The 24,228-nt window shown below is 38.2% G+C and overlaps 1 protein-coding gene across 1 annotated transcript in view; it reads left to right on the top strand.

Moving 5' to 3' along the window:
- Positions 1 to 6,075: 6,075 nt before the first annotated feature.
- Positions 6,076 to 24,228, top strand: part of LOC309552640 (uncharacterized protein) — a gene marked incomplete at its 3' end in the record, with an annotated part of 55,908 nt that continues 37,755 nt past the window's right edge. Inside the window, exons 1-9 of the mRNA XM_082253578.1 lie at positions 6,076 to 6,207; positions 6,443 to 6,487; positions 7,814 to 7,875; positions 8,527 to 8,589; positions 8,713 to 8,769; positions 10,758 to 10,808; positions 10,958 to 11,023; positions 11,130 to 11,180; positions 11,327 to 11,359. Coding sequence (XP_082109704.1) covers positions 6,159 to 6,207; positions 6,443 to 6,487; positions 7,814 to 7,875; positions 8,527 to 8,589; positions 8,713 to 8,769; positions 10,758 to 10,808; positions 10,958 to 11,023; positions 11,130 to 11,180; positions 11,327 to 11,359 — 477 coding nt within the window. The 5' untranslated portion in view covers positions 6,076 to 6,158. The remainder of the gene's footprint in view (positions 6,208 to 6,442; positions 6,488 to 7,813; positions 7,876 to 8,526; positions 8,590 to 8,712; positions 8,770 to 10,757; positions 10,809 to 10,957; positions 11,024 to 11,129; positions 11,181 to 11,326; positions 11,360 to 24,228) is intronic.

A 24,228-nucleotide genomic window follows, 5' to 3' on the forward strand; every position in this document is an offset into this window, starting at 1 on the left:
ATAATCACTAAGGGATGCATGCACTTAACCATTTCAGTCCTCCAAATTTATATACTCCGTATAGCCCAGAGCAATTGTTACATCGCTGCTAAGGGCCTATTTATCCAGCGATACCTTTGTTATTACTTGCTAACAAAAGAGCTTTTTCAGGACAAACATAGTTTTCTTTTAGTAATATTGTCTTACAAAAATTATTATATTTTTTATACAATCTATACACAAACAGATGGAAAAAGGTTTAACCACTTAAGCCCCGGAAGATTTTACCCCCATTCCGACCAGGGGGTTTTTTGCGATTTTTTACTGCGTGACTTTAACGGACAATTGCGCGGTCGTGCGACGCTGTACCTAAACGAATTTCACGTCCTTTTTTTCCCACAAACAGAGCTTTCTTTTGGTGGTATTTGATCACCTGTGCGATTTTTTGATCATGCGCTATAAACAAAAAAATCGCGTAAATTTTGCAAAAATAAAAATATTTTTCACATTTTTTTATATGAAATTCCCAAAAAAAAATGTAAAAATCAAAATTTTTTAACATTTTCAGCCAATTTGTTTTATGCTACATATGTTTGGTAAAAAAAATCGCAAAAAGCGTATTTTGATTGGTTTGCGCAAAAGTTATCGCGTTTACTAACAAAGGGAAAGATTTTTGTCATTTTTGGTGTTTTTTTTTTTTAACGAGTAATGGCGTCGATCTGCGATTTTTTTTGCGGGACTGCGACATTGCAGCGGACAGATCGGACCCTTGAATTACATTTTTGACACTTTTGGGGTTACCAGTGACATTACTGCAGTAATCAGTGCTATACATATGCACTGTTACTGTAAAAATTACACTGGCAGGGAAGGGGTTAACTGTATTGGAGAGGGAGGGGTTAAGTGTGTCCTAGGGGTGTGTTTCTAACTGTAGTGGGACAGGTCTCCTATTGTAAAAACAGAGATCAACGGTTCTACATAGTAGAACCGTCTGATCTCCATTTTTACACAGGGGAGAATGACAGGCGGCTTGTTTACATAAGCCGCCCGCCTTTCTCCCGCTCTACCGACGATCGTAGTGTGACCGGCGGACATCGGGTCTGCCGGTCACACGCGCGGACTCCTCCGTGAACGAGCCGCGGCGGGCGCGCGCCTTAGCGGGCGCTCGCACGCTATTGGCTCACAAACCGGTCACAGGCTAGTGACGTATATATACGTCACTTTGCCTGGCCGGGGGTGACCACCGCAGTATATCTACTTGCGGCGGTCAGCAAGTAGTTAAAAAGAGCACTTTTTCTACTTTAACCACTGTTAGTTTTTTTTTTTCTTTTGTAAGTGTTATTGTAGGTAAAAGTTTAAATTCATTTTCAAATGTATAATGGAACCAAACTATGTTTCTGGTACAAACACTGCAAAGATATTTACAAAGAATTAAACTTTTTTCTTTGTTTCAATTTTGCATTTCTTTAACACAACACTAAAAAAAACGATCAAACAAACTGAACAAGATCCAACTGAAAAAAAAAAAATTAAAACAGTAATGGTTTTAAAAATAGCAATACAAAAATAACATTAGAGTTGATTAGGGTTAACTAAGGGTCAAAAAGCCACAAATTTTAAACTTTTTTTCTTTACTCGTAAAATCACTTTGACTGACATATGCAAATTGAACCTCATGCATGATCAATAAAATGGTACATGAAAAATAAGGATGCCACACACCAAGGAACAGCACCTGTGAGATAGTGAAAAATCATCTTCAGCCTAACTCTTCATAGGCCACACCACTCTGATGCATTCTGAGGCCTCTATGACTTTGCCCGGTGGGCAGGATGAAACACATCAGAGGATGTGGCTTATGAAGAATTAGGCTGAAGCCACTTTTTCCTCTCACAGCCAGGCTGTTCCTTGCTGTGTGGTGTCCTACCTGTTGTTGTTCGTATGATCGAGTGGGCTGGGATGAATTCCCTAAGCACCTGGCAGCAATGAGTCACCAGACATTTCTCTAACTTGGCACTTATGTACAAGTTTCTTGTGTATAGTCACATTAAATACAAAGTATTGTAGCAGAGCATTCCAGAGAGAGCTGGGAAAAGTCCTGTTCTGGGTTAATGCATCCCCCCAGGCACCTCTCATACACCTTTAGGGATCTCTGACCATGATCCAGTTCAGATCTTGGTCCTCTCCCCCAGGCCAATTTAATCTTACGTGAGACAGACAGCCAGTGCTCTCTCAGCCTGGGAAATCAGACAACGTTTGTCTATGAGAGTAGAAGGTTGGTAAAATGGTCATATTGTGTCTGTGGGAGCTGACAAGCGGTAGGCTTGCTCAGCCTGTTAGTGAGGGCCTGCATTGTGTATAGTAAGCGCAGGGACACGGCTAGGATTTTGTTTTGTTCTTATTTCTCCTGTTTGTTTTTCCTTATAAACAATGTACAGCACTTGTATATAGACTTGTATATAGCACCAATAAACACTGCACTGTTTGTCACTACCTCACTGGATTTGGTATCTGTGCCTGAAAGACTGCTCATCCCAGGGCTTTGTACCTGCTACCTGTTCCCCAGTTTACAGTATTCAATTCTATAAACTGTTACAATAAATGTTACTTTGTATCTTTGAATTCTGAGCATAAACAATGTTTTTAAACACTGAACAAAAGGTTAGTTTTTGACAGCAATAACTAGAGCTGGCTGCTATGTTTATACAGCAAGTCCAACTGAATTACTGGGGAGGGGGGGGGGGGGCAGTAGAGGGAATACAGGGTGTGCTAAAAAGTCCCTTTTTACTTCAGTAAAGTTTTTTTGAGTGTACATAGCATGCCCAAAGTACAAGACCGGTTAACATTAAAGTGGTTGTAAACCCCCCTCTAATGTTTGTATCTATAGGTAAGCCAATAATAAGGCTTACCTATAGGTACTGTAAATATCTCCTAAACTTGCTCCATAGGAGATAATATAGAGAGAAGATATTAAGTAGTACATAAAGAAAAACTGGACAGAACTTCATTGCAGCAGAGGATTTCCAGGCAAGATCAACAAATATTTTTTTTTTCACATTTAGCAGATATAACAAAATGTTTTCAAATGTATACAGTATGTAACATAGAAAAAGGAAGCAAATAGGAGAAGTTCATTGTTTACATATACTATAACCACTTGCCAACTGCACACTGTAGCTTTACTGCAACAGTGCAGGCCGGCTGTGCAGAAACATGTATATATGTGTATATATATATATATATATATATATATATATATATATATATATATATGTATATATATATATATATATATATATATATATATATATATACACACAGTATCTCACAAAAGTGAGTACACCCCTCACTTTTTTGTAAATGTTTTATTATATCTTTTCACGTGACAACACTGAAGAAATGACACTTTGCTACAATATAAAGTAGTAAGTGTACAACTTGTATAACAGTGTAAATTTGCTGTCCCCTCAAAATAACTCAACATACAGCCATTAATGTCTAAACCACTGGCAAAAAAAGTGAGTACACCCCTGAGGGAACATGTCCAAATTGGGCCCAATTAGACTTTTTCCGATGTCATGTGACTTGTTAACGTTACAGGGTTTTATATGGGAATGGGGAGCAGGTGTGTTTAATTTGGTGTTATCGCTCTCACTCTCTCAAAGTGGTCACTGGAAGTTTAACATGGCACTTCATGGCAAAGAACTCTCTGATGATCTGAAAAAATAATTTTTGCTCTACATAAAGATGGCCTAGGCTATAAGAAGATTGCCAAGATCCTGAAACTGAGCTGCAGCACGGTGGCCAAGACCATACAACAGTTTAACAGGACAAGTTCCACTCAGAACAGGCCTTGCCATGGTCAACCAAAGAAGTTGAGTGCACATGCTCAGCGTCATATCCAGAGGTTGTCTTTGAGAAAAAGACATATGAGTTCTGCCAGCATTGCTGCAGAGGTTGAAGGTGTGGGGGGGTCAGCCTATCATTGATCAGACCATACATCGCACACTGCATCAAATTGGTCTGCGTGGCTGTCGTCCCAGAAGGAAGCCACTTCTATAGATGATGCACAAGAAAGCCTGCAAACAGTATGTTTAAGAAAAGAAGACTAAGGACATAGATTACTTTAGCCATGTCCTGTGGTCTGATGAGACCAAGATAAAAATATTTGGTTCAGATGGTGTCAAGAATGTGTGGCGGCAACCAGGTGAGGAGTAAAAAGACAAGTGTGTCTTGCCTACAGTCAAGCATGGTGGCACCCCTACCTCAAGGTCTCTGGGGCTGCATGAGTGCTGCCGGCACTGAGGAGCTACAGTTCATTGAGGGAACCATGAATGCCAACATGTACTGGGGCAATAAATGATCCCCTCCCTTCAGAGACTGGGCTGCAGGGCAGTATTCCAACATGATAAGGACCCCAAACACACCTCCAAGATGACCGCTGCCTTGATAAAAAGAACCTGAGTGTAAAGGTGATGGACTGGCCAAGCATGTCTCCAGACCCTATTGAGCATCTGTGGGGCATTCTCAAATGTAAGGTGGAGGAGAGCAAAGTTTCTAACATCCACCAGCTCCGTGATGTCATCATTGAGGAGGAGAAGAGGACTCCAGTGGCAACCTGTAAAGCTCTGGTGAACTCCATTCCCAAGAGGGTTAAGGCAGTGTTGGAAAATAATGGTGGACACACAAAATATTGACACTTTGGGTCCAATTTGGACATTTCCACTTAGGGGTGTACTCACTTTTGTTGCCAGCAGTTTAGACATTAATGGCTGTTTGCTGGGTAATTTTAAGGGGACAGCAAATTTACACTGTTATACAAGCTGTACACTCACTACTTTACATTGTAGCAAAGTGTAGTTTCTTCAAGTGTTGTCACATGAAAAGATATAATACAATATTTAGAAAAATGTGAGGGGTGTACTCCCTTTCATGAGATACTGTGCATATATATATATATATATATATATATTTAATTCTGTTCCTCCGGGTAGGGGGCACGCACACTCCTTGCCGGCACCCTGGCTGTGATTAGTCACAGCACAAGCCAATCAGTGTGTGCCAGCCAATGGATGACTGTCAACACCCACTGATCATTGAGGAGAAAGACAGGATAGAGTTGTAACAGTTTTTATTTCCCTGAAAGCACGACATAGTACATCCCTAGATGTTTAACCCCTTAGCAGCCAGTGTCATTAGTAGAGTCACAGTGTATATTTTTAGCACTGATCACCATATTAGTGTCAACAGGTTCCCACTAAGTGTTAAAAGTGTCAGATTGCCCGCCAGACTGTTGCCGTCCCACTGATTGTTGATCATCGCCATTACTAGTATAAAAATAAATAAAAATTCCAGGATATATACCATAGTTTGTAGACTGTATTACTTTTGCGCAAATGATTTTATAGCAGCAAGTAAAAAACATTGTGATTTTTTTTTCAAAATGTTCAGTATTTCTTTGTCTAATTTTTTTGTCTAATACCACCAAAAGAAAGCTCTATTTTTTGGGAAAAAAAGGCTATACATTTCATTTGTGTACAGCGTTGCATGACTGCGCAATTGTCAGTTAAAGTAACGCAGTGCAGAATCGCAAAAAATGGCCTGGTCATGAAGGGGGTAAATATTCTGGGGGTCAAGTGGTTAAGATAGAGACTGAAATAGTCTGATATACTGTGCTGTTGCAAATGTTAATCTCATCTAAAAAACGAATTAAAAAAAAATATACAGAAACACTTTAAATTAAATGAAAGTGCAATTTTTTTTCTAATTACATTTCAGATATATGACTCCTTAACATTTTGCAATGTTTATTTGCTTTCTTCAAATTCTGAAAAAAATATACCTAATCCTAGGTGTTTGAAATCCAACTCCCACCCTTGTTTGAAGGATCAGGAGTTGAAAATGAATAGAACTTTTGTCCCTGTTTTTTGTAATACTTTTGTCCTTATTTCGAAATAATATGGAACCTAAGAACAATTGCAAAAGTTTGAGATTTAGGGACATTTCACAACCTTTGTTGACAATAAGATCATATTTAATGTCATGAAGTGATGACACCATATAAGGTGATGACAAATCTGTCTTGTAGGGTATAAATACATTGGCAGGTGGTGGCAGTTCTATGTCATCTTCTCTATCTACCAATCTTCTTTGGTCTGAAGAATTTATTGTCTGCCATCATGAAGACTGCAGTTGCATTTTTATTTGTGGCAGTAACCTACTGCTTTGGTAAGTTGATTTTCTTTTTCTTTTTCAGTCACTTTTTTTATTTTATTTTGTAATTTAGTATCATTTTAGATTTGAGTATTAGCTGTCTAATAAATGGTAAGAATTTAGTGTGTTGATTAATTAGCTGCTTAGCTGTCTTTTCAAAGAAGCAATATACTGTATATTAGTGGGTCATGTCTTTAAAAATGTTTGATTTGTCAATGTATAACCTTCATATTTATGTTTACTTGTGCAGCTTCTAGGGTAAATGGCTTTACTGCCCTTGGAGGACATGAGGCCAGTAAGTGGACGCATTTATGTATTATGATCCTGTATATGCTATGATCCTGTATATGCTAAAATTGTGATATGTTATAGTAAAGCATTCTAGCACTGAAATGATAAAAAATAAATTTTAGCATCTCAAGATCTTAACAAAATAAATTCATTATTTAACTAAATTGATAAGTAGCGGTAGGGAGATATTAAGCTACCTTGCAAATAAAATTATATCTTCTTTACAAGCACAGAAAATCCAGTTCTCTAAAGATCTTAAATTAATCTTCTCTAATGAGGCCAGTAAACCTCATAGGGCCAAGCCACAAGGAAAAGGGTTGCTCACTTTTAAGCATTAATCTTTTACACATAGGTCCCTTTGCAACACCTTCAATATGCTGCAAATGAAGTGAGCTTCAACACAAAGACAAAATATATGTAAAGTCAATTTTTATTATTTATTTAACATATAAATAGAGAGGGTGAGAAAAATAACCCTTATCAATATGCATCATGACTGGATTAGGGTATATTCCAGTCCCACCTTTTGTCCTTGTGATCATTGTCCTTGAGACAAAAAATGATGGGACAGCCAAAATGTCACAGTTGCCACCAGAACAAATGGTAAAGGGAAATGCTCCAGTGGGAACATCTCTTCACTGGCTCTGGTGACAAGGGAAGAATAACCCTCATTTGGTAGAGATTTCCTCTCACATTGTGTTGCATTTTCAGGACAGGAAGTTGAAGAAAATCTTGTTAACAAATAAAAAATAAACTTACAGGGGTTTTAATCTTTCCCCATTCTATGGAAACTGAGGGAAAAAGCTTAGACTATATATATATATATATATATATATATTTAATGTCTTTCTGTTTTGCACTTAATGCAGAACTTCAGCAAGATATAAAACCTCATATTTAATCTTTTTATATGTTTATTAAATCAATAAACCCTAAAAAATATATATCAGTTGCACTTAATCTGTCTTTATATAAAAAAATAAAGCAGGAAGAGGAAGGAGAAGTATGTTGCATTGCACACGACTGTCAAGGTAACATATGGTCCTTGCTAATAGAAGGCAATGGAACAGTGAGCTGCTTCTCTTCCACCTTCCAAACACAGGTGTGGCCAAGTTAATAACCAAGGTGAAGATGCACAAGATATAACATTTTTAAAAGTGCAAAATCACCTAGTAATAGATGTAGCCTATCTTCTAGCAGTGACACCTTTCCTCAAACAACAATAACCTAGATAATTATCATTTTTGGTTGTTTCATTTTTGCTCAAATATATTTCTATTCTTAACCATCATTGATGTGTAATTTGTAATACACTTCTCTCTTTATGCAGCACCTGTGCCTAAGAAAGATCTTCCTACCATCCCCAAAGATTGCCTACAGAAGTTGATTCAGGTATACATTTAGACATGTTTTTCTACAATGTAGCCTAGAGGGCAAGAAAAGGAAATAGTGATATATTTTATGCAACTAGGGAAACTAATAATATATCAATATACTGTACCTCAATAAAATCAAAAGTCTCCACCTTGCGCTGTGGATAGTGAATAAATGTACATAAGTTAAATATAGTACAGCTGCTGCTATAAACAGAATGATACAAAACTATAAATGCTTGTCATTAAAAGATGTCAAACATAAAGCAGCGCTAATGATAATGTAACACACATAAAAAATAGAGTCTTTTAAGAAACAAATATGAACAACTGTCCAAAAAGCACCAAGTGGGCAAATTGCCAAACGGAAGGTGGATGTGGCTGAAAGACTGGTAAGTGGACCGTTACCACATCTCGTGGATCCCTCTCCCTATGGTGGAAAACTCACCACAATCCGCAGACACACAGGCGTATAAGCTATTGGTCACACTCAGCTGACCATCCTCCATTAAAAGCCAACAGCTGAAGTATTTGAAGTTGATAACTTTTAATTTTTTGGGGAGAGACTGAAGCCACCTTTAAGGTTTTGTTTTTTTTTTACCAAACTTGCAATCTTATATTAAGGCTCCTAGTAAGAATATATGATTTAAATATTTTTTTTCATTTACAGACTGATCTCAAAAATACTCTTGACACACTAAGGAAATTGATATGTTTGTACGAGCAAGGACAGGTATGTTTGTTTGGATTTTCAACTATGTTGTTATAATGAAATTTGGACCTAAAACCTGTATCTCAAAATGCTCTTTGTACGAGTTAAAATGTAGTAAAACACATATTTTTCTTTTTGTCACAGAAAGAAAATAATCACAAGCTGTTCAAGGACTTCTTAGTAGAACTGCATGAGACTTTGGTAACACATTTTACATATGATTTCCACAAGTTGTCATATGCTATTCTATTACATTTGTAAGCATATTGAATCATCTGCATTTACTGTTGCCTTGTATTTACCACCTACATAATATTTAATAATGCATGATCAGTTTATTTAATTTATATTTTATGTCATGAATCTACTGCAGCCAACAATAAGGCGGCATTTATTAATGGGTTTAAATCAATTGCAGTTTTCAGTTTCAAATTAAAAAGAAAACATAAAATACCTCAACAAAGGTACTGCTGTGCACTAGATTGGAACATTTTGTATGATTGAATATTGTTTACCATATCTGAAAAGAATTGTGCATGTGTGTAATGTATGTCAGTAGAGGGATTTACTGGTGAGTTGGTCGCTTCCAAGCATCAGGCTGCCCTCTCTTGTCTACGGGTCCTAAAGTTTTACACAAGGTTAGCAGACCTGTGTATGATTCTCTAATCTTAACAAAATAGAAAGAAAGTAAGTAGAAAGTTAGGAGCTTCTTCAAATATTATTACAAGAGAGGTAAGAATTAAAAAAAAATATATATATATATATACTGTATATATTTACTCACCTAGGTCGATGCAGCATCGATCTGATCTCAGCATTCTGTGAGCAGAGAGCTGGGGATCTGATCTCAGCATTCTGTGAGCAGAGAGCTGGGGACTATCTCTGATTTGACCACCCCCCCCCCACCCCCCAATGCTCACTTGAGCACTGGGCCATGAAGGGGGCAGGAGGGGCTGGCTCAGGCTCTCAGCAGATTGGGATCTTTCAGAGCCTGGACCGGCTCTGTGATGTCATGGGCTTTTCCTTTTATATTTAAAGCTATTTTGGCTATACTGCTCCTGTAGATCCCAGAAGTGCAGTTTGTTCTTCACTCCTGTGATCGTCTGCACTCCTGTGATCTATAGGAGAAGCATAGCCAAAAAAGCTTTGGCTATACTTCTCCTTTAAAGGAAAAGCTCATGTTTAGTGGACATCTAGTAGTTCTAGTAGCCCATAGTAGGTCTTTCATAAAGCTAATCTCTTGGCAGATATAAAAACACGAACTTGTCTTATATTCTTAAATATATCTTTTTCTTTTTAAGATGTGTTAGTACATGATTTTGATCTGATATCAGCCTTTTGCAGTCCCTGTACGAAGATTGGCAGTGGGAGAAGCAGCCAAAGAAGCCAGTCAGTTATGTTGCAGTGAAAGGGGCATCCTTATGGCAGGATAGAGCATAGTGACAGAGAGGGGAACTCTTCTTTGTGCTTCTTCAGCTTTAACTGTCTACTCACAGGACCTGTAAGTGTTGCTTAACTGTAAAAATTAGGTTTCCAGGATGGCTGTGCTGTTTGGTGGGGCTGTGGAAATGACAGGACTGGTAAAACCAAATTTAGTCTAAGTCTAATTGTCTAAGTTCGGGAAGATTAACTTAAGCTGGCCATAGATGGGTAGCTTTTTTTTTTCACTCAACACAGAGATTCCTCCATCCTCCCAAGTGAAGTGGATTAAGGAATTACCTCCCAGTGGAACAATGAATTCTGACAGCTGCACCTACAGCTGTCAGAATACAATGATCAGTGGCTGCTGCTGATTCATGAAACAATTGCCTTCTGTCGAACAGAGACAGCCACACACTGATTGAAATTTGGTTTGTCCCCGTTGAACCAGCTGGATTCTGATCCTTCTATGGCCAGCTTCACTAGTTATCTAATTGATGTTTGGGGAAGGGACCAAATGTTTAGATCCCCATCAATTTTGTTGGTTCTCAATACTCACTCCAATCCAAACTCTGCACTGATGAGACCCAGCAAGCTGGAATTAGCCATATTCTTTAGAATAAATGACTCATCTTAAGGATGTATTGTGCTTTGTGGTTCTGGAGGCACAGTAGGCCCATGTGCATGGAGGCACAGTTGGCCCATGGATGACTCTGCCTTATAAAAAAATACACTTTCCATTAATCATTAATTGTTCTCTATCATTACAGAAGGATCTAGGCTGTACCGTTGATCAAATCCTGACCCTTGAAGAATTCCTGGTAAATGAAATGTGTAGAATATATGAAATGGCAATGTTATTCTAGAAACATTTGGTTATTTAGGAAGGTTCAAAAAACTGCAGGTGCAGTCATTTAGAATTCTATTTATATTTTAAATCAAAGGCAAATGTTGTTGTTTATTTTTTTAGGAAAAAGTTGGTGACCAAGTTGGTGAAGTGGCCGAACAGCTTGCATTTGAAGTTTTAAAATTAGTGGTAAGCAGTTCTGTTTAAAGCTAAAGTATATGGAAAGAACAGCTTTTGTAAAACAAAAGCAATAGAGAACTTCTCTAATGACCTTTTATGCTTATCTGTTTTCTAGGATGAACTGCAAATTCTTGGACCAGTGAATGGCCTCCTGTGTGGCTTGCTGGTAGGATATAAAAAATATTGAATTTGTGGGACAGAGTAGAGTTAGAACAATTATCTATAAATAAAATATATGATTATAGTTTGTATGTTATATTGTCTATTGTGTACTCTGCATAGTGAATAATGTATTTTTAATTATTTTTGCAGAGTGAACCTCTTGGAAATCTGATCAATGCACTGGTAAGAGTAACTAATTCCTGTTTTGAATTATTGCATTTAAATATGTCTTAAAATGTGAAATCTTTGTGCAAAAAAAAGGCAAACATAGGGCAGATGACTTGTCATCGATTTGCCTGTAGTTCCCTGCAGCTGGTTTTTCCCAATAACTGACATACCATGCCATGTTTTTACTGAATCCCTGTTGACCGGTGATGTGGTGGGGGAATATCTGTAAGAAGCAGCAGGAAAGATGGAAGGACCAAAGATTTACAAAATGTAAAGGGCCATACACACCCGGGCTGAATATGAGGCTGGTTCAATAGAAATCGGCTGACATGTGTGTGTATGGCAGCCGGTCCGACAGAAGCCGGGCTTCTGTTGAAGGGGCATGATCGAAAAAGGTCTGCCGATCAGCACCCAATCAGCGATTGGCTAAGAGCACTGACTAGTGTGATTGTTAGTACAGCGGCTCCTTTAAAGCTCTTCAGTTATTTTTTTCATTAAGCCCACTGGGTTTAATAAAAAAAATTGGATAGTGTATACCAGGCTTAAGAAACAGGAAGATCTTTACATTGCCGGTCCTCAGATGCAGCTCTATCAAGGAGAACAGTGAACAGCAAATTGAACTCACCAAATCCCATTTCAGATCTCCTAAAACAAGCAGTCAGAGGTTCAGTCAGTGCTCACACTACAGATATACAGCTATAAAAATATAAGCACCTGGCTGCATAGGGAGATTGAGTACACTAGAACTGTTCAGGAGAAATTCAAGACAAAATGTTTTTGGGTTACGTGTTGTACATAGGCACAATCAGCATATTCTTGATGTTTCTCTTAACATAGTAAATCTTCCCCTTTCTTTTTATTTACCGTCCACTTTAATTATTGCAGCTTTAAGAATATGTAGGTACCCATAAGCTCATCAGGGAAATAAACAGAAAACAAACACATTTCCATTTTGATCAATCTACTATATTTAAATGTGTATGCCTTGCATTTTGCAGGCACACGTCATCATAATTTTATTATATACAGTATATATATATATATATCTCAAATATACCAACATGTGTTATGATGTTTGCCTTAGGGTGGTAAAGCTGAAGGAGGAAAAACCGGTGGAAAAAAAGGTGGACTTTTGCCAATCCCTCTTTTGGGATAAAGACTACTGTTCTCAATGTGAGTAATTGGTTTATTTTACTTTGAATTAAATCCAATCATGTTTTTTTTTTTTTTTTTTATTGTTATACTGTATTATACTGCACATTAAACTTTATTGTACAATAAACTTCCTTTCATCTTTCAGGTACCAGTTCTAAAACAAAATTAACCCCAAATCAGAGAGTTATTACACAGCATCATATTCTTGAAAATTTCAAACCATTGATTACTACCAGTATAATAAACTGATAATAAACTGAAGTTCATATTATAAATTGTTTCCTTGTTTTTTTTTCTTTTACTATGAGTGCCTGATGTTGTTTGAAGCTAGGTGAGGTATAGGAGAGTGAAGTGGAGCTAATGTGTTCACTTCAAACACTTGAATATGTGAAAGATTCAGAATCTACATTTTTTATTTTGCTGCAGGTGATTGGAGATCTAAAATGTAGCTTTATTTGCTCAGCATTATACACTACTTGCATAAAAAATTAACTGGACAGCATGTTTACAGATAAATGGATATAGGGATTCCTCAAACGTACTACAATTACTATAGTGTTTGTGAGGGTACTGTCTTGAACACTGCCAGTGATAAATGTTTCCATTTACATATAAACAACATGATCTGGGGTGTTTTATGCTCACAGTAAGCTGAAAACAGACCCTGCACTTGACTGAAGTTGTAATCCATGATGTTATCTTCTACCTACCTACAAATGAACCTACATTATGCTTGACCTGTGAACCTTTACTCACTTTGTTTTTTTAGAATATTCCTAGTAAATCAGCCCATTAAAGTTCACTTTCAGCATCCACATACGTTTAGGTTAACCACTTCCCGACCACCCACCACCTTTTTACTGCAGCAGGATGGCTCTCCTGCGCAAACCGACGTAGGTCTACGTCGGTCGCGCGCAGGAAGCTAGGGGCGAGTGCGCGCCAGCGGCATGCTCCCGCCCCCACTTAGCAGCGGGGAAGCTGATGCACGGGTCAAGTGGCTCTGATCGCCGTCTGACACCCGCGATCGCTCCCCGCTGAGAAAGAAGTACGGTCAGCTGTTGTAAACACAGCTGACGGCTCTTTTCCCTGAAATGATCACATAGCCTATGTGATCCTTCTATATAGGATCACATGTCTCTATGGTCATTTCAGAAGGCACATCCTCCCACAGTTAGGATCATTCCCCTAGGCTTACATTTAATCCCTTGATCATCCACAGGGTTAACCCCTTCCCTGCCAGTGTCATTATTACATTAACAGTGCATATTTTTAGCACTGATTACTGTAGTAATGTCACTGGTACCCCCAAAAGTGTCATAAATGTCAGTCAGGGGTCCGATCTGTTTGCCGCAATGTCGTAGACCCCCAAAAAAATCGCAGATCACCGCCATTACTAGTAAAAAATACAAAAACAATAAATCTTTCCCGTAGTTAGTAAACGCGATAACTTTTGCGCAAACCAATCAAAATATGCTTATTGCAATTTTTTTTTTTACCAAAAATATGTAGCAGAAAACAAATTGGCCTAAGATGTTAAAAAATTTTGATTTTTAAATTGTTTTTTTTTAGAATGTCATATAGCAGCATGTGAAAACAATATTGTTGTTTTTTTTTTTCAAAATTGTTGTTTTTTTTTTTGTTTATAGCGCAAAAAATAAAAATCACACAGGTGATCAAATACCACTAAAAGAAAGCTCTATTTGTGGGGAAAAAAAGGACATCAATTTTATTTGGGTACAGTGTCGCACGACCACGCAATTATCTGTTAAAGTAACGCAGTGCCGAATCACAAAATAGGGCCTGGTCATTAATGGGGCAAATCCTTCTGGTCTTAAAGCGGTTAATAAAACAATCAACCCCTCATCACAAAATAATGTAAAATGAGAAATCAAAATCAAAGCATTCTTCTTGAATTTATAGATAATTCTCTGCAGTGGATAGCATAAAACAGACATATTATGACTAGTCACTATTAAATCTGCTAGGCTATGATCTGTAGCGAACGCCAACCATGTCCAAATATATAATAATTTCAAAATTTAAGGCAAACTCCATTGAAGTCAAATGAAAACCAGTTCTCTCCATTTTCAAGTCTAATAATCAAGGGGTTGTCAAACAAAGGGCATGGAAAGCTGGGCAATGCCAGGGAGTGACATGTTCCAATGCAAACATTTTACCATTTTTAACATTTTTACCATTCAGAAGGGAGCAGCTCTTTTAAAAGGGCTTAAAATGAAAATCTAGAAATTCCTTGAAATAGAATGCTTTGGAGATGCATTAAGCCAAGTATTTTTTAATAAGGTTTAACCTACTATATTAAAAATACATAATTCCTTTAACTAACATTCCTAGGGATGCCTTATAACTGCCTGTAAAAGGACCAAAGATGATCCCATTGTAGCGCTACATGAACCCAAAGGGGTTGGTGTTGATGACAGCACACAAAGTCAAAGATGGTGCAACACTCTATGATAATGTATAGAAATAGTTTATTTAAAAATGTTAGCTATGGACAGTATTTGACCAACTAAAAACTTAAAAACAGAAACCTCCAGACTCAAACAGACTCAAACAGAACTCAAAGGAGTGCAATTAACTCACAGTTGGCTTGCTGGGAGAAGGATGCCAGCAACCAGGTCAGTGGAGCAGTTAATTGGCCCCACTTAAGTCCTGGCCATGGAGATGGAAAGGTATCCAGGGGAAGGAATGCGGAGTGGGAGTCCCAGGTCACAAAGTGCCCACGGTGAATGGGCGAGGAGGAGTATGATGTGGTGGCGGCATCTCCGTGGCTGGTCCTGAGCTCTGCGATTGATTCACACCCGGACGACAGCCCGACGTGACAGCAGACTCTAGGAGGGAAGCTGACCAGGATGAGGCTTGAGCCGCAGGTGGCGAACAGGCTGAAACTACTGGTGAACACCAGGCTCTGGGAGGGAAGCCGGCCACAACGAGGCTAAAGGCTGCAGATGGTGGCTGTCTGAGACCACTGGTGGAATGCAGATCGCAGATATAGAGACGAAGAAACCAGGGAAAGCTTGCTGTGACAATCTGTTGTCCTGACAATGCGTTTTGGGTAGGGCCCTTCTTCAGGTCATGTGATCTGGACAACAGATGGCTTTTAAATAGGGACTGGCGTGGGGAAATTATCAATTCTTAATGAAGTTGCAGATCTTTTTTGTAGATGAATATAAGGAGATGTAAAGGAGAGAATTTATATATATATTTGTAAAACTACAAAGAATTGTAACTCTATGCACAAAAACACCGCTGCACAGTCCTAATTGGTTGAATTAATGCTAATATATAAAAAAATATATAAAAATTATTATTAAAAAACGTCTGTAGAGGATGAGGAAACATATCATACATACAGTGATTACTAGCAGATAGCACAAGCTCGGGAAGGAGAAGGGAAAGGGAAGGGTGGGAAAAAAGAAGAGTCAGTGAACTCATAGGGACTGGTGGCACAAGTAAGCAAACCTTATTTAGGAATGGAGGGCCGGAGGTTACAAAATGTTGAGTACCTCCAGCTCCTTATTGAGCCCTCCCATTGCCTGTTTTTTTCCAAATAGTGTGTTTGATTATTGTCATCCCCATTTTTTTCCTTTCTTTTTTTTTTTTTTATTTAATATTTTTTAGGACCCTGAAAATCAATCAGGCTTTCTAAGGGTGTAAATTGTTGGTTTCACTCCTCACTACCTTTCACAGTTTAGGAGGCCATGAAATACCAAGATAGCACAACCCCCCCCCCCCCCTCAAATAACTCCTTTTCGGAAAGTAGACACCCTGAGCTATTTTCTAATAGGCATTTTGAGTATTTTACATATGTAGCACCCTACAGGTAGGTGCTAGGTAAATGCATAGTGGGCCTTGTCTGCATAACAGCAGGGCTGTGATTTATTTGGTTAGGGTGTCAGGACTTCCAGATGTGCCTGCTGAGGGGAGAAGTATCCTCACTGGCTCCTTTGAGAGGCTTCTCATAGGGCAGTGTGGGAAGCCCAATCAGGGGACACATCCAAGCTTGTAACTACCCCAGAAGGCAGATTATGCTGCAGAGGATTCTGGAAGTGGATATAAGTTTGGGGGAAGTGCGTGACAGGGTGTCTTGGGCGGGAGCAGAGTCCAAGGAGGGAGAGTGCGGCTGCCTCTCCTCCTGTCTGAGGATATATACTATATATAGTATTACTGAGCTTTAAAACCCTGTGATTTACTAGCTTCAAGATAAAAAAAAGTTTTACATATTGGTGTCTAATGATCCTAGGTTTAGGTGGATTTGTCACGGATATATTTACAGGTCATTGGTATAAGAAGGTTGCGCAGTATGTACACTTTTTAATAGTAATGCATACTGAAAAGTGTCACTTTGCATTGCTCAGTGTCAACTTGTCAACCCTTAATGAAAGGGGAAATAATCATCAGAGCAACACATACTGCCTTCCCTCCTACTCTGCAAATTTGAACTCTGGCAGCAAACATTTTTGCTACAGCCTCCAGTTGACTGCTGGTCTTAGTAATATCTGCGGCTGTGGTGGTGTTTTTCCACATCAATAATCTTTATATTATATGAATAAAGCTGGCACACGAAAAGGCTTCTTCCAATTAAAATTCTTTATTCCAGCATGGATAGCAGTGACAACATGACAAATGCTGACACGTTTCGGCTTTACGCATTCCTCATAGCATGTACAATAAAATGTATAACTAACTTATATAATGTGAAAACTGCTCCTAAAACTATGGGCGGTACATACTTCATTGCAGTTAACATCAATGCATAACACCGGGGAAGAGGTGGTGTGTTAAAATCGGTCAAAAATCAAGGAAGGTGTCCAATAAGAGTATAAACATTAACCCTTAATAAACTTCACAATTATTTCAAGAACAGGTTAATGTTCATCCTATTGTTCATACCACTAGGTGCTCTTGTATTGAGCTGAATGGATAAGTATCAGCGCTGCTCAATGTATCTATAAAGTGTGCTAGTGCCAATTCTAAGCGTACATCTATTATTAAATTCATATCCTACCATAAATGATAAAGTGCTTAGTGATAAAACCATCTCATAAATATATAAATATGATGTGTGTAGGGGTGCGCTAAACAACAATATAGAAGACCCAAATTAAATGGGATATAATACAATCCATAAATGTCATAAATAAATAAATATTCATGAACTGGTGACACTCTGGTGATCCATACAATAAATCAACATAAACAGAAAAGTACATAAGTGTCCATAAGTAAAGTAATGAAGGAAACTGAAGATGAAAAACAAAAGTGCTTCCAAATCCAAAATATATAAATCCACCACTGAGTAAAATTCCTCCTTACCAGACGGAAAAAGTAAGTAGTGATGTCGCGAACATAAAATTCGCCGTTCCCGAACGGCGAACGCGAACATCGGCGAATGTTCGCGAACCGGCGAACATTGCGAACCGCCATAGACTTTAATAGGCAGGCGAATTTTAAAACCCACAGGGACTCTTTCTGGCCACAATAGTAATGGAAAAGTTGTTTCAAGGGGACAAACACCTGGACTGTGGCATGCCGGAGAGGGATCACACAAAAAAAAGTTCTTAGAAATTTTAATTTTTTGATAGAGAGCCAATTATTGGAAAAATTAAAAAAAATAAAAATGAAAAATTTCTTTGGATTTAGCATCTGGGGGGTCTAAAAAGTGTACCTGTGAAGTTTCAGCTCTGTAGCATGTCCGGAACCAGAAAAAAATATGAATTAGGGTTAGGGCTAGGGTTAGGCTTAGGGCTAGGGTTAGGGCTAGGGTTAGGGTTAGGGTTAGGGTTAGGGCTAGGGTTAGGTTTAGGGTTAGGGTTATTTTTATGGCTAGGCTTAGAGGGTTAGGGTTAAGGTTAGAGGGTTAGGGTTATGGTTAGAGGGTTAGGGTTAGGGTTAGGTTTAGTGTTAGGGGCTAGGGTTAGGGTTACGGTGAGATACTTAGGGTTAGAGTTAGTAGCCCTACCCCTACCCCTCTAACTCTAACCCTCTAACCCTAAGCACTAAAAATAACCCTAACCTTAGCCCTGACCCTAACCCTAGCCCTAACCCTAACCCTAGCCCTAACCCTAATTCTATTTTTCTGGTTCTGGACATGCTACAGAGCTGAAACTTCACAGGTACACTTTTTAGACCCCCCAGACAATAAATCCAAAGAATTTTTTTTTTTAAGTTTTTTTTTTTTTTTTTTAAGTTTTTGGCTCTCTATCAAAAATGACAATTTTTAAGAACTTTTTTTGTGTGATTTAGTGTCTAGGGGGTCTAAAAAGTGTACCTGTGAAGTTCCAGCTCTGTAGCATGTCCAGAACCAGAAAAAAATATAATTTTTCAGTAGAGCAGGGATGGTGGGAACCCCATTTACACCTATATGATCTTTTTTTCCTGGTTCTGGACATGCTGCAGAGCTGAAACTTCACAGGTACGCTTTTTAGACCCCCCAAACAATAAATCCAAAGAATTTTTTTTTTTTTTAAGTTTTTTTTTTTTTTTTTTCAATAATTGGCTCTCTATCAAAAATGACAATTTTTAAGAACTTTTTTTGTGTGATTTAGTGTCTAGGGGGTCTAAAAAGTGTACCCGTGAAGTTTCAGCTCTGTAGCATGTCCAGAACCAGAAAAAAAAGATAATTTTTCAGTAGAGCAGGGATGGTGGGAACCCCTTTTACACCTATATGAATTTTTTTTTCTGGTTCTGGACATGCTACATATATGTATATATATTAAAAAAATACTCAAATACCAGCCCTCAAAGGGGCTTTTGGGGACAATATATATATATATATATATATATATATATATATATATATATATATCACAGAACAAAAAAAATTACACAAATACCAGCCCTCAAAAGGGCTTTTGGGGACAATAGATATATATATATATATATATATATATATATATATATATATATATATATATATATATATATATATATATCACAGAACAAAAAAAATTACACAAATACCAGCCCTCAAAAGGGCTTTTGGGGACAATATATATATATATATATATATATATATATATATATATATATATATCTCCAAAAAAAAACTCAAATACCAGCCCTAGGAAGGGCTTTTTGGGGTGCTGTCCTTACAGCAGGAGTGTACCAAGAACACTGGCTAACAAGACCGGGAACTGTCCCTAGCTATAACAACAGCAGCAGCAGCACCAGCACTTTCCCTGCTCTCAGTAACACAGAAATGATCTAAGATGGATGCTGCCCTTGCTTATTTATAGGAGGTGGGAGGGTGTGGGAGGGAGGTATGCTGATTGGCCTGAAATGTGTCTGCTGACTGTGATGTTCAGGGTCAAAGTTTGCCTCAATGATGATGTATAGGAGGCGGACCGAACATCACATATGTTCGCCCGCAGCGGCGAACGCGAACATGCGAAGTTCGCTGGGAACTGTTCTCCGGCGAGCAGTTCTGTACATCTCTAGAAGTAAGGTGCCAAAAAATAACACATGTGTTGAAAACAAACAAGGAAATCCCACAGTGCTCCAAAGCGCCTTGTGAAAACACCTGAATTGGTCTCTTACCAGATAACAATCAAATAAACGCTTGCAAATGACTCTCAGAGAACACTATCTTCTCCTCCTCCTTCACATTCAAATTAATCTCTTCAATATGTCACGCTGCCGATCACTCTCCACCATATGACATAAAGACAGAAGCAGGCTGATAGTGTATTACCTGTTAAGATTTATTTACAACAAGCGGTATTGCACTTACATTGGTAGTCTTGTATTCAGCATGTATAATAGTTCGTGCAGGGAATTTCTAATGGGCGCTTGCGTCCGGCTGCAGCACGGATCGCAAGCAACTTGTGTGACGGGTACGCCTCCTATTCTTGACGCGTTTCCTCCTATTGGACTTCGACTGAGACAGGAGTGGCTTGCGTACCGTCATTTCCGTCTTTATATACACAATGAAGCAACTTGCCCTACTTCCGGTGTCTGCAAGGAAAGTCCATTGTGTATATGCCAATGCTAATATGTATTGATTAAAAAGCTGGTTGTTTATTATATTAAATAGATACTCTTTAAAATAGACTTTATTAACTATTTAAAATCAACCTTTATGCATATAAATTTGAAATAAAATATTATCACGTTTAGGTGACATCGGAAGTAAGCACTTTCCTTCCTATCCTGCATGTAACACACTCATGAGTGTCCATAGGAAAAGGGTGACACTATTCAGGTACATAAAATTGGCATTAAAATCAACATTAAATACTGCAGGTTTTAAACATGTTAATACATTAAAAACATACAAATTTAAAAAAGGAGAATCAACTGTTATTTATGTGAGCATTGATGTCCCACTCTATGTTATGTCCCAGAGGTCTGGAGCATCTGAGCTCATATATCCAGAAGGTTTCCCTCCTGGATATAGATCTCTTCAGATTGCTCCCTCTCCAGTGGGGTGGGTATTTTTCTATGGCGATAATTTTCAGATTTTTGGGATTTTTCTTATGGCATTGGGCATAGTGTTGGGACAGACTATGTCCTGGAAAGCCTTTATATATATTGGCCAAATGCTCTCCAATATGTATAGAGGCGGTACGTATGGTCCTACCCACATATTGTAAGTTGCACTCACACTGTAATAGGTATACGATCCCCTTGGTATGGCACAAAATGAATTCCTTAATGGGATATTCCTTACCAGTTACAGTGGAACAAAAGTTATTGGTCCTTATAGTGTTTGCTTCTTTACACATCCTGCAATTCCTGCAGGGGAAGTAGCCCTTCATATCTGGAAAAACTTTTGATATAGTCTGTTGATCAATGGGATTTTGGGCTATCAAATCTTTTAGATTCTGAGCCTTCCTGTAAATAATCTGTGGAGTCTCTGGTAATGTAGGTCCTAGGATTTTATCCTTTTGTAGGACTCCCCAGTGTTTACGAAACACATGGTTTAACCATTTATAGTTTTGAGAAAATTTGGTGACAAAGGCATATTCAAACCTAGAACTTTTTCTGTTATGAACATTCTTCTTTAGGTTTCACCAATGTTTCCTGTTTAACCAAACTCAAGGATTGGATCTCTCTTTCTAGCTCCTCAGACTTGTAGCCCTTTTCAAAAAATCTTTTTTTCAGAATAGGAGGCGTACCCGTCACACAAGTTGCTTGCGATCCGTGCTGCAGCCGGATGCAAGCGCCCATTAGAAATTCCCTGCACGAACTATTATACATGCTGAATACAAGACTACCAATGTAAGTGCAATACCGCTTGTTGTAAATAAATGTTAAGAGGTAATACACTATCAGCCTGCTTCTGTCTTTATGTCATATGGTGGAGAGTGATCGGCAGCGTGACATATTGAAGAGATTCATTTGAATGTGAAGGAGGAGGAGAAGATAGTGTTCTCTGAGAGTCATTTGCAAGCGTTTATTTGATTTCTATCTGGTAAGAGACCAATTCAGGTGTTTTCACAAGGTGCTTTGGAGCACTGTGGGATTTCCTTGTTTGTTTTCAACACATGTGTTATTTTTTGGCACCTTACTTCTTCCGTCTGGTAAGGAGGAATTTCACTCGGTGGTGGATTTATATATTTTGGATTTGGAAGCATTTTTGTTTTTCATCTTCAGATTCATTCATCACTTTACTTATGGACACTTATGTACTTTTCTGTTTATGTTGATTTATTGTATGGATCACTAGAGTGTCACCAGTTCATGAATATTTATTTATTTACTTATGACATTTATGGTTTGTATTATATCCCATTTAATTTGGGTCTTCTATATTGCTGTTTAGCGCACCCCTACACACATCACATTTATTCATATATTCATCAAGCACTGAATATCGGGAGCAACTTCAACATTCTATCAGCGCACCCATCCCCCCAAAACACCTAAATATATAAATATGCTTAGTGATAAAACCATCTCATACATGTATAAATCTGTGAATACAACCAAATATACAAAATTCATATAAATTATAAAGTGCTAAAAATGCATAAGTGTAAACGTATGATTTAAATCAAATAATAAAGTGTCCAGTGCTCAGTGACAATATTTAAATTATTATCCTCTTCATAAAAAGTGCTCAGTGCTTGTCTGCAGTCTTATTTGATCAAAGTGCTCAGTGCTCATATGTCCGGTTGCTCCCCTCTCAGTCCCCTACTCAACGGACTGTTAGAGGAATTGAGCCTTATAAGTATAAATGAACGATCAGGATCCCAGGACCGCAGCTCAGATCAGTATCTCCTTATATGCATCTCACAGCAATCTCCGATATATACCTTCCAGGATTAAAGATCCACCATAAAATTTAAATGGAGAGAGACTTCATTGTGCAGTATTATTAATTTTATTTAAACATAATTAAAATTGCACTTACAGCAAGTAAGATCATAATCAGCAATAACGGCTCCAAATACGGGGACGTATCCACCACACCTCATGCTGTAGTATAGTGCAGTGTATATCACCTCCTCTAACTGGTCTACCAACCTGTTCTAAACCAAAAAAGGAAAAAGAACTAAGGTTACCTCCATGGATTTCTCTGAAATGTTTAGACACACTAGAAATATTTTTGGCATTGATGTTTGACGCATCATTAAAAAGGTTCGGATATTCTTACCCTTAAATTCCAAATGGCGCATCCAACGTACTGTAATTGAAAAACACTACATTCTATGATATACAGTCAGGTCCATAAATATTGGGACAACGACACAATTACCTATTACAGATTACCTACAAGAATGTAGGATTATATCAGAAAGATTAGAAGAATGTAATTATATTGGAGAGTTGATAAAGAGAGGTAATAGATTAGCCAATGAGAAAGAATGTAATCTGTTAATTTACCCGGTCTTTGAAGATAGAAAACGTTCTTCTTGCAGAATTAGAAAAGGCATGCATTTTGTAACATCATATTCAGCACAATATGACCAGATAGTGAAAATTGTCAAATGTTGGTTTCCCATTTTGTATAGAGATAATGCACTGTACAACATTTTACAGCAAGGTTGAAATTTTTCCAGTAGGAGAGCTCCCACTTTAGGAACTATGTTATCACCGTCGGATCATATTCATGTGGTTTTCTCACATGTAAACAATGTGTAAGACATAAAAAAAGTAAAAACCTTATCTCCTTTTCTAAAGGAGAATCTTATTTACTTAGGCATTATATAAACTGCAATTCTAAAATGGTCATTTATATCATAGAATGCAGTGGCGGCTGGTGAAGTTTTAAGATGGGGGGGCGCAAGACCCTGCCCTTCCATTTTGACCCCTCCCATTTCTCAGAAGCCCCACCCCTTATAGACTCCACCCATTTTGTCCCCTGTATTTTGCTTGCGTGAACCAATTCTCCCAATATATCACATATTAAGGGGTCCATCAGTACTAGTATATCCCATAATAGGGAACAGGGGCCCTATTATGGGATATACTGTGAGAGACATCCTATTATGGGATACATGGACTGAGAGTGGCACAAACCCCACAGTACAGACCCCCCCAGCACAAACCTCACAGTACAGACCCCTTCAGCACAAACCCCTCAGGCACAAACCCTGCACAAACAACTCAAGCACAAACCCCACAGTACAGGCCCTCTAGCATAAACCCCACAGTACAGGCCCCTAGCACAAACCCCACAGTACATGCCCCCTTCAATATAGTGACCAGTATAAATGCCCCCTTTCAATGTAGTGACCAGCATACATGTCCCCAATGCAGTGACC

This window comes from Pelophylax lessonae (genome assembly GCF_965119305.1).
Source record: "Pelophylax lessonae genome assembly, chromosome: 4".
NCBI classification, from domain to species: domain Eukaryota; kingdom Metazoa; phylum Chordata; class Amphibia; order Anura; family Ranidae; genus Pelophylax; species Pelophylax lessonae.